This window comes from Myxocyprinus asiaticus, chromosome 23, assembly GCF_019703515.2.
Source record: "Myxocyprinus asiaticus isolate MX2 ecotype Aquarium Trade chromosome 23, UBuf_Myxa_2, whole genome shotgun sequence".
NCBI classification, from domain to species: domain Eukaryota; kingdom Metazoa; phylum Chordata; class Actinopteri; order Cypriniformes; family Catostomidae; genus Myxocyprinus; species Myxocyprinus asiaticus.
This window is the reverse complement of record NC_059366.1, coordinates 36928055-36941819: the sequence shown is the minus strand read 5'-3', so window position 1 is coordinate 36941819 and position 13765 is coordinate 36928055. Positions and strand designations below refer to the sequence as shown.

The following is a 13765-nucleotide window of genomic DNA, read 5'->3' as shown; positions in this document are numbered from 1 at the left end:
GGATGGCATGAGTAAATGATGAGAGAATTTTCATTTCTGAGTGAACTATCACTTTAATACATGTATGAGGAAATAAAAGCTGCATGCATACAAGAATAACAGAATAGGGTTGCACAATTACTTTGTAAGAGGCCAATCGACTGGTCCGATGACGTTTTCCAACTGGATGGCGCAGGTATCATCTTTTCAAGTGCATATTTGGTTTTACGTCTTAAACTTTGGTTTCATTTAGACTTGATCTGACTCCAGTTATTAATAGATCTGACTCTAATCTATCAACCTCAAATCTGATCATCATCATAATTTAGTGTTTGATATTCGGCAGGACATCATGTGTCACTCAATTATTTGTAATAATGGGTTCAAAAGAAATCCTGAATAAATCAAAGTTTTAACAATTTATTTGCCAAGTAGGAATAAAGCTTTACGTCAGAGAATCAATCGATACAAATTAAATCAAAGCCAGTTCATAAATTATCAGAATGAACATACAAAAGGTTGCAAGTCAGAGAAACATACCTGGCAATAGAATAACACACAGTACCTGTGTGGGAGATCTGAATTACAGAACTCTCCCTGAATGCTTTTGCTAGCTTTCCTTAAATATCCAGAAAGAACAAACATCAATGGCTAAAAGGGTAAACAATGAGGATTTGGGGATGAATGGATTCAGTGACTCAGGAGGTGGTAATTTACATTGAGGCAGACACACCTCCACAGCAGATGGATTCAGTGACTCAGGAGGTGGTAATTTACATTGAAGCAGACACACCTCCACAGCAGAGACATAATTTCTCTAAATACTAAATCTTTGTTATGACCAAGTCTACTGCTGTGGGATTGAGACTATAGTACCTGTCGCACTGAGACCTTTTAAATGATATGAAACATGGATAGTCAGCTTAACTGTGCACATATAATTAAATATTTGTTACATACAAAGCTTAGATGTGTTTTAAGGTGATTCTGAGCTGAGAGGAAAAGGAGCGAGGGAAAGGAGAGAGAACAAATGTGAAAAGACAACAACGAATCTTTTCACACTCCGTTGGGTTTTTTGAGATTGAGATGGTCTTTGCAAAAAGTTTCTATGCTGATTTTCTCAGAGATTATATGTTGATTGTCCCAGGCCCTCTTGGTTCCCCGGAGAGTTCTGCACTTTTAATGCAAATATCTTGGCACCCCGACTTACAAATTGAACAAATAATCTAGATTACAATTACACCTGCCACAATTAAGTAATTGTGAAAATTGTAAATTGCAGCATTCCATTTAGGTCTCTTCCTGTTGCATCATTTTTTATTTTATATTATTTATTTTTTTATTTCAGCGGTTTAGCTTTTAAACCAATCACAGCCACGTCAGTTGCTTGCTTTCTGTGCTCTTAATTTTTATAAAATATAAAAAAACAGTTTGGTTTTTCATGCTGCTTAGAGGGCCAATATGAAGTTGCCCATTTATGCACTTGATTTGCTGATGTATAAAACAGCAATAAAGTAATTCAGGAACACTTTTCTCAGCTTGTTTTAGAAGTGTAGACTACATAAAGAATAAGTATTGTAATTTAAATTCTATAAATTGAAATTAATCACAATTACAATACAAAGGGAAATAATGGGCAATTACGATTTTTGTCATAATCATGCAGCCCTATAATAGAATTAACAAAATGCTGTTTAAAATTGTTTTAGATGGAGTATGGTAAGTCACACAGCAGGATCTGTCAACTTCCCAATAATATTTTATGTCAACTACCCCAATGTTAATGTATCTGTATGGCATTGATTTTGTTCCCCCCACAGGTATATGGTGTGAATTGAACATTGATGAGTGCCAATCTAATCCATGCCAGAACAATGGGAAGTGCATTGACGGTTGCAATGGTTACCAGTGTGTTTGCTCCAGAGGTTTCACAGGCAATCACTGTGAGAGTAAAATTGATGAGTGCTCAACCAACCCCTGTGTTCATGGGAGGTACATTAACCTTACTGAGCTGTAACAGTACTTATTTCAAGCTCTTTGATGGAGAGGTTTGTTAATGGCCTTCACAGCCATGCTGAGAGACATGGTACCTGTGTGTTTGTTTAAACAATTAAATGAGCTCACAGTTTTTCTTGCCAGCTTACTTTCAATTAGCTGTTTGGCAATCTAGTAAGACTCAGTAAACACAACATAATTTAGTCATTACCAGCTGTTTGCTGCACTTCAAGCATCTAACCAAGTTAATAATTTGATTTTACAATGAAGTGCTAATGCTTTCAATAATAGATAAACCTTTTGGTGAAATCTGGAAATCTGACATCTCAGTTTGTCTGAAAACACTTGTTTTGTCATTTTTAAGTGTGTGTTGTAGACTGCATCCTGTAAAAATAGTAGTTGTACCCTGCTAAAAACAGCTAAAGAGGGGTTTTCGGCACTTTTCAACTAGTCAGGGAGACCAGCTTAAACCAGCTAAGACCAGCAAAACAATTTATGATGCTTTTTCAGCAAGGTAATCATCAACTTAGGGATGCAACATAAAAATGAAAAAGACACCACAGTTGACAACAGTTCGTAAAGATAAACATGGATAGGTTTATAAATGCAATCTTTACATTTTATAAAGTCATAATACTTTTTATGAGTTTTAGGATAAAAGATACGTTGACATAAGCCGTTAAACTGGGAAATAAGCTGTTTAAGTACAGTCTAGTACAGGGGTCGGCAACCTATGGCACCATAGGCACGCGGAAGGGTAATCACTGGAACGCAAACAACGGCGAGAGAGGAGTAGACTATTTTATTTATATGAAATTCCGCACCTGCATTCCAGTCTACATCTTGATGTAATCCTTCCTCATGAGGCTAAACAAAAAGTTAAAATGTGATGAGACTGCAGTATACTCAACAGACTCGTGCAGCATGTGCAAGCCATTCGTGCTTCACTTTCGGTTAATCGCGCAAGTTGAAACGCGCCCGCTTTGCTTCGGTCAGGCTGCGTGGATGACAGCCTATATTTCGTGTTTCATTTGTATATTTTTGTTTTCAGAACATTACGTGATGTAATGAGGAAAACACCACTATTAATCCTTGAGATTTCCAACCCAGCATGGCCTACAGGTGCACCCTCCTTAAACCATGGTCACACTCAAAATTACATTAAACAATTAAAAGAGAAAACATAAAAATCCGAGTCTATTCAAAATATACATTAAATCAGGAAATAAAGTTTTAGAATTTTGCAGGTGCAATTCACCGAAAAGGGCTAAAAAGTTGATCGGCTTGTGATGCACGAATGGCGCGAATGTGCGAGTCTTGTCACACTCCCATTCAGCTGATGAAACAGCTGAATTTTTTATTTATTTATTTTTTATTCACTCCATGTCAAAAAGGTTGCCGACCCCCGGTCTAGTAAATGTTGCACTTGCACATTAATTAACCATCAATGTGACTCTATCAAGACAGCAGGATTGTATGAGAGTTGTAATGACATACACAACATGTAAATTGGTAACATTTATAATATTACCTCACCATATATATTTTTTACTAGATTGTCACACATGAAAATCATGGATAAAAGCTTGTGGTTTTAAATGCCCAGCTTTTCTGGTGTATGTAGGCTATATAAAGCCTTTTTGTCAGGATTCACTGCTCAGGTAAATGTGTTTGGGGATTGTTATGCTAGAGCTTCATCGATGTGTAAAATCATCTTTCATAAATCATATATAATGAATGCAGAGTTTGGAGATGTCAGAGCATATAAACAATCTATTTTTTCATTGCAGTTGCCTGGATGAAATTGATGCATACAACTGTCAGTGTGAGGTTGGATGGACCGGTCACAGATGTGAGATCAACATTAATGTGAGCATGTTCGATTTGAGCTTTGGTGTAGAATGTATCTGAGAATGTATCTCAGGTTATCAATGTAGCTTGTAAATTATTATTGCATGAATTATTGAAGCATTAGTATGTGTTCAGTATCATCATTATACAATAAATAACACGTATTACATATTTACTTTATCTGAATACTAGTTAGAAATGGAAAAGGAATAGTTAACCCAAAAAAATTTCATTGTTTAACACAACCTGGTGTTTTCCATATAAGGACAATGGATGGAAATTTATTCTTCCAAGCTCCAAAAAAGACAAAAAGGACCATGAAAGCATTATAAAAGGACTCCATATGATTGCAATGAAGCACATCTCATTTGCGGTCATGTATATCCGAACTTGCCAAATTGCAATCAGTCTCGTAACATGCAAGAACCAAGTCTTATGGACTACTTTTATGGTGCTCCTTTTATACAGTATACAGCTCATTTTGTGTTTCATAAAGGAAAGAAAATAGTACGGGGTCAGTACAAAAGGAGGATTAGTAAATGATGACAAATTGTTTGTTATTATTTGGGGTGTAATATTTTTAATATATCGAAACAAATAAATAAAATGTAGAGATGCAGACATGACTGTTTCGAGTGTAAAACGCAGCAATGCATCAAGATTCTGCGATGCATTTAGTCATAGAATCATAAATCAAAATTAATATATGCATTTTCTCTAATGAACAGTTTGAAGAGGCCCATGTTTGTCTAAAGAGGCCTCAGGCTGTATTGAAATAAAAGTTCAAGGTTTAACAGAGTTAGTGAGTCTCCACGACATAGCCGGACCATTTCATTCTGGAGACAGGAAACTGTCATATATGGACAGACTGCGGCAACACACAAACTGGAGTTCGTTTACAAAACCACTGATGCACACTTTACTTTGGTAAGGGCTGAGAATCACTGTTCCCACCACTGACAGGATTTTCTACGTTTTGTTGTCCAGTCCTGCCACAAGTACCTGCTTACATCAGCATCTGTAGTTTTTATGTTTATTTATGAAAGTGATGATCGATTATAAAAACACAATATTTGTGTGACTTTCCAACATTTTCAGTTAAATTGTTTTGGTCAGTTTAGATCAGATTTTGTTGTTTCACTCATTTCTCTGTAGAAATTAAAAAAAGAAAATGTGACAAAATAGTACACTTATTGAAGCGACCCCCATAAAAAAAAATGAACTAAAATAATGGAATCAAACAAAACAATTTAAAAGGGGTCATGACATTCTCCTTTAAGACTTGACAGTAAATGCCTACTGTTATGATTGGCCCTGTGCTCTTGACTAACCTGCTTTCTCCTTGCAATCTCACTGCTCACAGCTACTGGGCAGGGCTTCGGAAGTGATAAGGTAAAGTAGGCATTTATGTGTTGTAGTGGAGGCGGTCAGATGCAATTGTTTACCACAGTGTGTCATCACAATGTGGAGGAAGTAAAGAACGAGGCGTTTTGGCAGCTTTGTTTCAACAAATGCTCTTTTTGCAGTGAGGAGAAAGTTTTGAGTTCTGAAACTTACAGTATGTTTTTACAGTACAATGAACTCCTATATATCAAAAGATCAAAGAAAATGTAATTCCTCATGTCATGACCCCTATAAAAAACATTAGATACATTAGCACATATTTTAACACTCGGGTCATAACACTGTTGTTTGGGTCATTTTTGACCCATTTTCATTTTATTTTATTTATTTATTTTTTATTAAAATGGTATCCTTCATCTGAGTGGTCCAAGACTTGGTTACTTTTCCAAAATTTTCCATCTGAACACACCAAAAAAGTTGGACTGGATTCATTGAGGTGAGGCTTTGTGACAAAAAAACGTACACTCATGTTGTTCCAGGTCAAAATTGACCCGCCATAGAAAATGAATGGGAAAGACTGCAACACAGAGCTTTCTTTATTATTATTTGTCAAAAAAAAATCAATCAGTCAGACACAATGCAGAAAACAATCACACATAAATGAAGGGGTGAGACTATAAAACATCCACTATGCAGAAAACACATGCACACACAGGTTTGTTTGACTGTATTAGTGAGGACATCTCATTGACTTCCACTGATTTCATATCAGGATAATGATATTTTCTATTTCCCAGCTCTACCTCTAAACCTTGCCATCATACAAACACATGCACATCACTAGATTTGAAGATCTACTGTACATCATTTGATCCATTTAGGATATTATATATATATATATATATATATATATATATATATATATATATATATATATATATATATAATTTTATTTTTTTACAAATGAGGACATTTGACCCTCACAAGTGTAGACAAACCTGTCCAAACATACCACACACATCTTAGTCTGAGTCTGGCCCCTATATGAAGATTATGCTAGAATTTTGATGTTTGTTGTTTGAAATAAATTACAAATTACTTTTCTTTGATAGCATGGTCAGGTTTGACAGCATATTGGAACATCATTGCAAAATCAAGATCTGACATAACATAAGTGCTTTAAAAAGTGCTACAATTTGACAAGTAATTGTTTTTGATAATATCTAAATATATATCTAATGCATATTTTGTGATATTATCTAGAAATTAAGTGTTTTTTTTTTTTTTTTTTCAACATTGGCTAATAGAAATCAGCCAATTCATGGAGCACTGAAACCATCTACTGGACATTGTTGTAATTTCATATAATTGTTATTTTTGTTCCAACAGATGTCATCAGAGCATAACATATTTTGATGTTTTGACACTCTACCTTAATGTCTTAATACCATAACCCCCACCCCCACCACCAAAAATGCATAACTTTAGTGTTTTTACTTTATTAAAATTAGTGTTATTATGTATCTTTTTTTGTTGTTGTTGTTGTTTTTCTTTTTCATTTATCCCCTTTTTCTCCCAATTTGGAATGCCCAATTCCCACTACTTAGTAGATCCTCGTGGTGGCGCGATTACTCACTTCAATCTGGGTGGTGGAGGACAAGTCTCAGTTGCCTCCACTCCTGAGAATGTCAGTCTGCACATCTTATCATGTGGCTTGTTGTGCATGACACCGCGGAGACTCCCAGCATGTAGAGGCTCATGCTACTCTCTGAGATTCACGCACAGCTTACCACGTGCCCCACTGAGAGCGAGAACCACTAATCGCGACCACGAGGAGGTTACCCCATATGACTCTACCCTCCCTAGAAACCGGGCAAATTTGGTTGCTTAGGAAACCTGGCTGGAGTCACTCAGCATGCCTTGGAGTTGAACTTGCGACTCCATGGGTGGTAGTCAGTGTCAATTATGTATCTTTAAAAAAATTATATATTCAGGTCACCCACGAACAACTTAAGTGTGATTCTCAAATGAACAATGCAGAAGGGTTAAAAATGGGGAGAGGGGCACGAGCTTTCTCATTAATTGAACACAGGAACTAATAAAAAGTTTGTACAGTTCTACCTTTATATTGAAGATCATATTTCCTGCTTAAGCTTCAAGCTTTGCAAAACAGTGCCTGTTACAACATTATGCTCAGTTTCCAAAGGCAAATTAGTCAGAAATGACAGTACGTGGGCATCAAAAGCTACTTAACAAGAGAAAGAGAAAGATAGTTAGCTTCATTCTGCCTGACCCCTGAAATACAATATCTGGCCTAGTTTCATATTCTAAACTTTCAATGACAACAAAGATGATAGGATGAAAAGGTCAGACATATTTGTCAGGTTATGGTAGTTTTTTTTTTTTTTGCTTTAAGATGGGAAATGGAGCACAATAATCTCTTGAGAAGAGAAGAGAATTGAGAACTGAAAGGCGAAAGACTGTGATTCAACAACTGCAAAAAACCAGCATATGGCACAGTGATAATGTTATTACATTATGTATTTCTATTATAATCCTGTTCTGGAAGAAACCAATAATGCCAGTGCCATTTGCTTGTAAGAGTATATTTATATTTTTTTTAAGTAAAATACCTCTAGACATAAAGAGCGTAATTAAGGATTGTATATTACCACCATTTTTTGTTTATTACCTACAACTCAGAATCCCCAACATATCTGAGAGACTCTTGTCATGCCCGAATTCCGGTACTTTAATAATTTGTGCTGAATTCTGTGAAGAACTTATCAATTGTTTATGAAGTACATTCTTTGGGTATGCAGGTGTGTATACAAATACAGTACATCCCTAGACATACTACATTCACTATGTTAGCATTGTATGTTCATTGACCTATGATGTTCTAAGAACAACTGCCAAAATTTTGTAGAGAAGTATGCGTATTCAGATGTAGGAATACTGTAAATTTCTACAAACTTTATATAGTGGTGACTGTTCTTCTGAATAACAACCAAAAAAAAAAAAAAAAATCATCTAAACACGTGTACAAATGTTTGATTAAAATGCTTCAATCCCTAATTAATTTAACACCTAGCACAGCCTTAAATGTACCCCTGAGACAAAATACTTGGCTGGCTATGAGGACCTCAGAGGCTTGTTTGGAATAAATCATTAGCTGCTGTGTTCTCCTGTAATGACTCTTTTGAAAAGGTTTTGCCATTCCTTATGGAATCGCATATACAGTATCACTAATGTACCACATATCCTTTTTATCCAACCCTCTTTAAATCACATAAATGGAATTAATTTTAGACATATGTTGTAAAAACTGTACTAGTGCCCTCAGTAAATGGTATGATCATGGAATTAACAAGTGCTTACCATATAATTTATAGTAAACGTTTGGCTACAAATCCTTGGAATTTACTCTAAAGTTTGGTTAAGTATATAGACAACATTAGCCTTGCAGTAGATTCTAGTGAACTTTAATCCTAAAGCTGGTCTCCATTTATCTTGTCTTTATGTTAGGAGTGTGAGACTCATCCATGTCTTAACGGAGGGTCTTGTGTGGACCTTCTGGACAAATATGCCTGCATATGCACAGACGGTTTCACCGGGAAGAACTGTGACATTGACCAGAATGTGTGTCTGCAGATGTCTCGCAATTTCTCCTTGTGTTTCAATGGAGGCACGTGCGTGGATGGACCAGGGGCTAACTTTACATGCAGGTGAATACAACAATGGAAAAATATATATATATATATATTTTACATTTACATAAAAAATAAATAAAAAAAAACAACAACTAGACATGATTGTTGTCAGAATCCACTGTAAAATTACTTTGACAATGTTTTAAGTATTACGGGATGTCTTTTTGGTGCATGTTTATTTTACTGTACATAACCATATATTTCATTAACTGATAAAATGTTAATATACCAACCTGCTTGAACTTCTAAAATCTGCTTTATACCTTTAACAAAACTGATAACCACTATAATAACACAGATGGTCAAATGAAAAATGAAAGCAACTTGACTCAAAAGTTAATCAAAATAGACTGTTCTGTCAACCATGACTAATGAACATGTGTGGGTAATACACAGGGTTGGGGAGTAATGAAATACATGTAAGGGGAATATGTATTTAAAATACAAAATATTAGTAACTGTATTCCACTACAGTTACAATTTAAATCATTGGTAATTAGAATACAGTTACATTCAAAAAGTATTTTGATTACTGAAGAGATTACTTTGCATTTTATTGTCATTTGTTTCATTTAATATTTAGTTCTTTCAGATGGAAAACATTTATCCATATAAATGATGTGATCCAAAGAGCATTTGAACAGCGGTGAAACACTTTCTTATGATGTGTTACATTCATACGAGCAGACAGAGAAGTAAGTTTGAAGTAAGTTTGGAGCACAAGAAATAGAAATAATCCTTGTGTAAATTGTCAGCTTTATGCTAAGCTAAAATGCTATTTCTAGCCATTTTACATGCACATGTTACCAGGCACGATCATATTTTTTTATCAAGAAAATTCACGTTGGATCATAATTTCTTTTTTCTAGTAAGACCTTTGATATTAGGGCAAAAATCTTATTCTTGATAATAATTTTTGTATTGTTTTCCTGTAAAAATATAAAAAAAATCCTTAAAACAAGATCAGTTTGATTTATCTTGTTTTAGAAACAACACTGCATAAGATATTTAGGTTTTTCAGAGAATGTATTTTTAACGTGTGTATTTTGTCTTACTGTACTGGCAGAGCTTTTATAGTCAAAACAAGTGAAAAAATCTACAAGTGCTGAAGAAGTAATCCAAAGTATTTAGAATACATTACTGACCTTGAGTAATCTAACGGAATACGTTACAAATTACATTTTACAGCATATATTCTGTAATCTGTAGTGGAATACATTTCAAAAGTAACCCTCCCAACCCTGGTAATACATTGTTTCCCAAACAAAGACAAAACACCATCAGGTAACACACAACACTAAAATCACACAATAAACATTAACAAAACAACATACTGTAAAATGTAACTTAAAACATAATGTTACATTTACATAATGTACAAAACTGATATTTGTTTTAGGGATCTGAAATAAGACATTAATTAATGACCAATAATTTGACTTGTAAGGGACTAGTTACACTTGTTTGGCATTATAAGGTATTTATTATGCCCTTGTTTGTTGATTTCTTAGCCTTGCATAATAGCATCTTTATATTTGGTTTTTCCTAACAATTAACTTATTAGGTAAAAACAAAAGATACCAATAGTTAGTAAGGTGCAAAATACATCCTTTATAGGTTCTCATTACACCATGTGAATGTGCATCTTGTAAGTATAAAATAAATATGGAAGGCAGAGACTTTTGATGCTTAGTGTAAAAAGCAATAAAAAGAATCCTCTTTGCTCTAAATAGCATTAGATGCAGTGATAGGTGCTGTTTGCACCCCTGATTAAATACTACTATACAGTATAGGAGCATCACTGCAACATGTTTATTGTGTTTATTTAGAATCCCACAAACACCTTACACCAACCCCTTCCCCTAAACCTAACCCTAACCTTCCCTGCTTTGTTGAAATACTAAATGCATTCTACATGTATTGCATACTTTAAGCCACACATTCACACAGAGTACTGAGAACCTATAAAGGATGTATTTCAAACCGTTCTCACTCCCGAAGCATCAAATACTGCCGCTTGTGCAAGAGCCCAGCGCGTCAACAGGTGGATGCCAAAAGCACACTTTGGTGTCAATTTCCAACGCATCCGGCAAGTGCGTTGCTTTCAATGACAAATGTTTGCCGTCAAAAACTGGTGCGAAGGGAATCAGAATTTTATCATTGTCAAATTGTATGTTGGGGTAGAATTTTTATTATGTTTGAAATCAGCCATGTTTATTCACAGTGGTAATGTTTAATCAGCAACATGTATTATTTTACTGTGGTTAATGTTTAATCCATTATATTATATACACATTCTGTTCTGCTGAAATGACCTGTTCAGTTCCGGATGTATTCCATTCATTTCGATATTTTGTGTGAAGAACAGACCCAAATGTAAGTTTTTATTTCACAGTCCACTGGCATCCGCCATAACACATTCAGCTCTCGACTCGTTCTAGTAACAAATTAAAAAATCGCTGCCACGAGAAGGTGTCAGAGCGACGTCGAACGCCATTGGCTCTCGCGTGTCTTGTGACCGATTAGGATGAGCACAATTTCAGATGTATCTTTTGAATGAGGTGTGTTGTGCCCTTCAGGTGGTCTTGGAAATATTGTAATTGTGAGTTCAGAGCACATGAATGACCTAGCGAAGTCAAAGTTCAAGTGGGAAACTCGGAATTCTAGATGATACCCATGTTGCCGAGATGGGAGGAGTCCTAAACTTTCTACATGGTGGAGGAGAGTACAATTTCTGTAGTAAATGACAGGATTTGTTCATTTTCTAAATATAGCTAATTGTTAGCGCTTGCCGTTTTGGTCATATTCATTTACGTATATCAGCAACCATTCTATGCATGTTGTACATTTTAACACCATAAAAATAGCTTGTATTTAACCAAAATTCCATTATCATCTGCAAGGTAACTGAGTGATATGTATTATGGTGTCAAAATAAAAGTTCCTCAAGAAATATGAATGAATGATCCTGGCGTCATCCATGTTTCCTGTTCTTTCTGACAGCAAAGCACTTGAACACAACGTATTCGTAATTACCACTTAATAAGTGGGAAGTAGGAAAATTCCAATAGCACCAATTCTCAACAAAATTAAAGACATAACAAGCAGATAAAAGTACAGTCACAATCATTTATTTAAAATAAAAATTATACAAAAGCACTAAAATAATTCCAAACCATATGATAGCATTGTGTGAGGAACAGAGTGAAACCAAAGATTTTAATCACTGAAAATCTCCCCCTTCCATGAAGGCAGCACCATCCAATACTGCTCCCACATGCTGCCTTCATGGAGGGGCAGCATGTTATGTCTTTAATATTGTTTAGAACTGGTTAGGTTTAGGCGTAAAGGGTGCTTAAAAATATCTAAAAAATTGTGTAATGCAAATGTAAATAATTGTTACAAAATGTATCCAACCCCATCCCTAAACCAAACCAATTATCAACAATGTTAAACATAAAACCTCATTCGTGAAATAATCAACATGATCGTGTAATATAAACATACTAATATATTTATAAGTATAATAAAGCATATTGCGGTTAAACACACACAGTACTATCCGAATATTGGCAGTGACGTCCCATTTTAGACTGCCCTCTTCGTGCGTCGGATACAGATGCCAGAGGGTGCTTTTGCCGTCTGTAGATTGACGTGCTAGGCTCTTGCACAAGCAGTATTATTTGATGCCTCGGGAGTGAGAACAGGTTGTGTATTTTGCATCATACTACCTATTGATATGTTTTGTTTTTAGCTAAGAGATTCATTGTTATGACAAAAACAAATATACAATAAATGGGCTATAAAGCAAGAATAAGAAATCAGCCAATAAAAGCTTTATAAATACTTTATAATGCCAAACAAGTCCATAACTAGTCAATTACTAGTGTAAATATTAGTCATGAATTACTGTCTAATTTCTGATCCCTAAAATAAAGTGTTCCCAAATAAGTTATAGGTTTTCATCATAAATTAAAATAATATGGTGATACAATTTTAACATTGTACCTTGTCTTGCTAAATAAAAAATAGATTTTTATCGTAAATTATTAATGCTTTTTCATGCTTTTCACATTATACTATTTACACTTTTTACTTCCAAAAAAAGTTTGTTTTGTGGTATTTTACAGTGAAATGACATATTGTGTATTCCTGTTAAATGATATAAAATATTATATATGAAAATATTTTTTACCCTATGATAAAGTATCTTGCAAACAAACAAATAACAGGTTTTTACTGTAGCATTTTTACATTATTTTTCTGTTAAAATTACATTTTTAATAGTAAGACTTCACATGCTGCATAGATTAGAATTAACTTGTCTTTTTTATTATAATGTTTAACGATTTTGTTTCACGTGTCACTATAATTTGGGCCCTGTGGACAGCATTTACTTTATCCAGATACACATTTTGGTTCCTCTTGTTTCTCTCCAAAGGTCTGTAAGGTTGCCTGAGTGGATGATTATGCAGCAGCTGCTACAACATTATCGTTCAGCTGTAGGACTAAAATTGCATTGTGGCGTATTACTCATTTTGCATAAAAGGACCCATCCAACACATAACATATCTCATTATCTGTTCCTCCTAAGACAATATTCTAATGTGAAAAAATCCTGTGACTTTCCAGATGCTCTGATTAGCTGGGCAATAATGCTATTTGCAATTCTTATCATGTCAGGTGGACAGATAAATGGACAGACAGACAGCTGTGGAATGAGAAAGCATTGTGTGTCCAAATGAGGGTTCATTGGATTGATTTTCTCAAATGAAAAACAAACGCCCATGTCCCATTTTGTGTTTACTCTCATTTGAAATCACTTGCAGACCGATTGGATTAAAGCCTGTCTCATTTGGTAATGGACAAAAGCACATATTTTA

At 34.8% G+C, this 13765-nt stretch overlaps 1 protein-coding gene across 1 annotated transcript in view; it reads left to right on the top strand.

Annotated features, from left to right (window-relative positions):
* Positions 1-13765, top strand: part of eys (eyes shut homolog) — a 293123-nt gene that overhangs the window by 148736 nt on the left and 130622 nt on the right. Inside the window, exons 24-26 of the mRNA XM_051651752.1 lie at positions 1800-1971; positions 3765-3843; positions 8698-8897. Of these exons, the coding sequence (XP_051507712.1) occupies positions 1800-1971; positions 3765-3843; positions 8698-8897 (451 nt within the window). The remainder of the gene's footprint in view (positions 1-1799; positions 1972-3764; positions 3844-8697; positions 8898-13765) is intronic.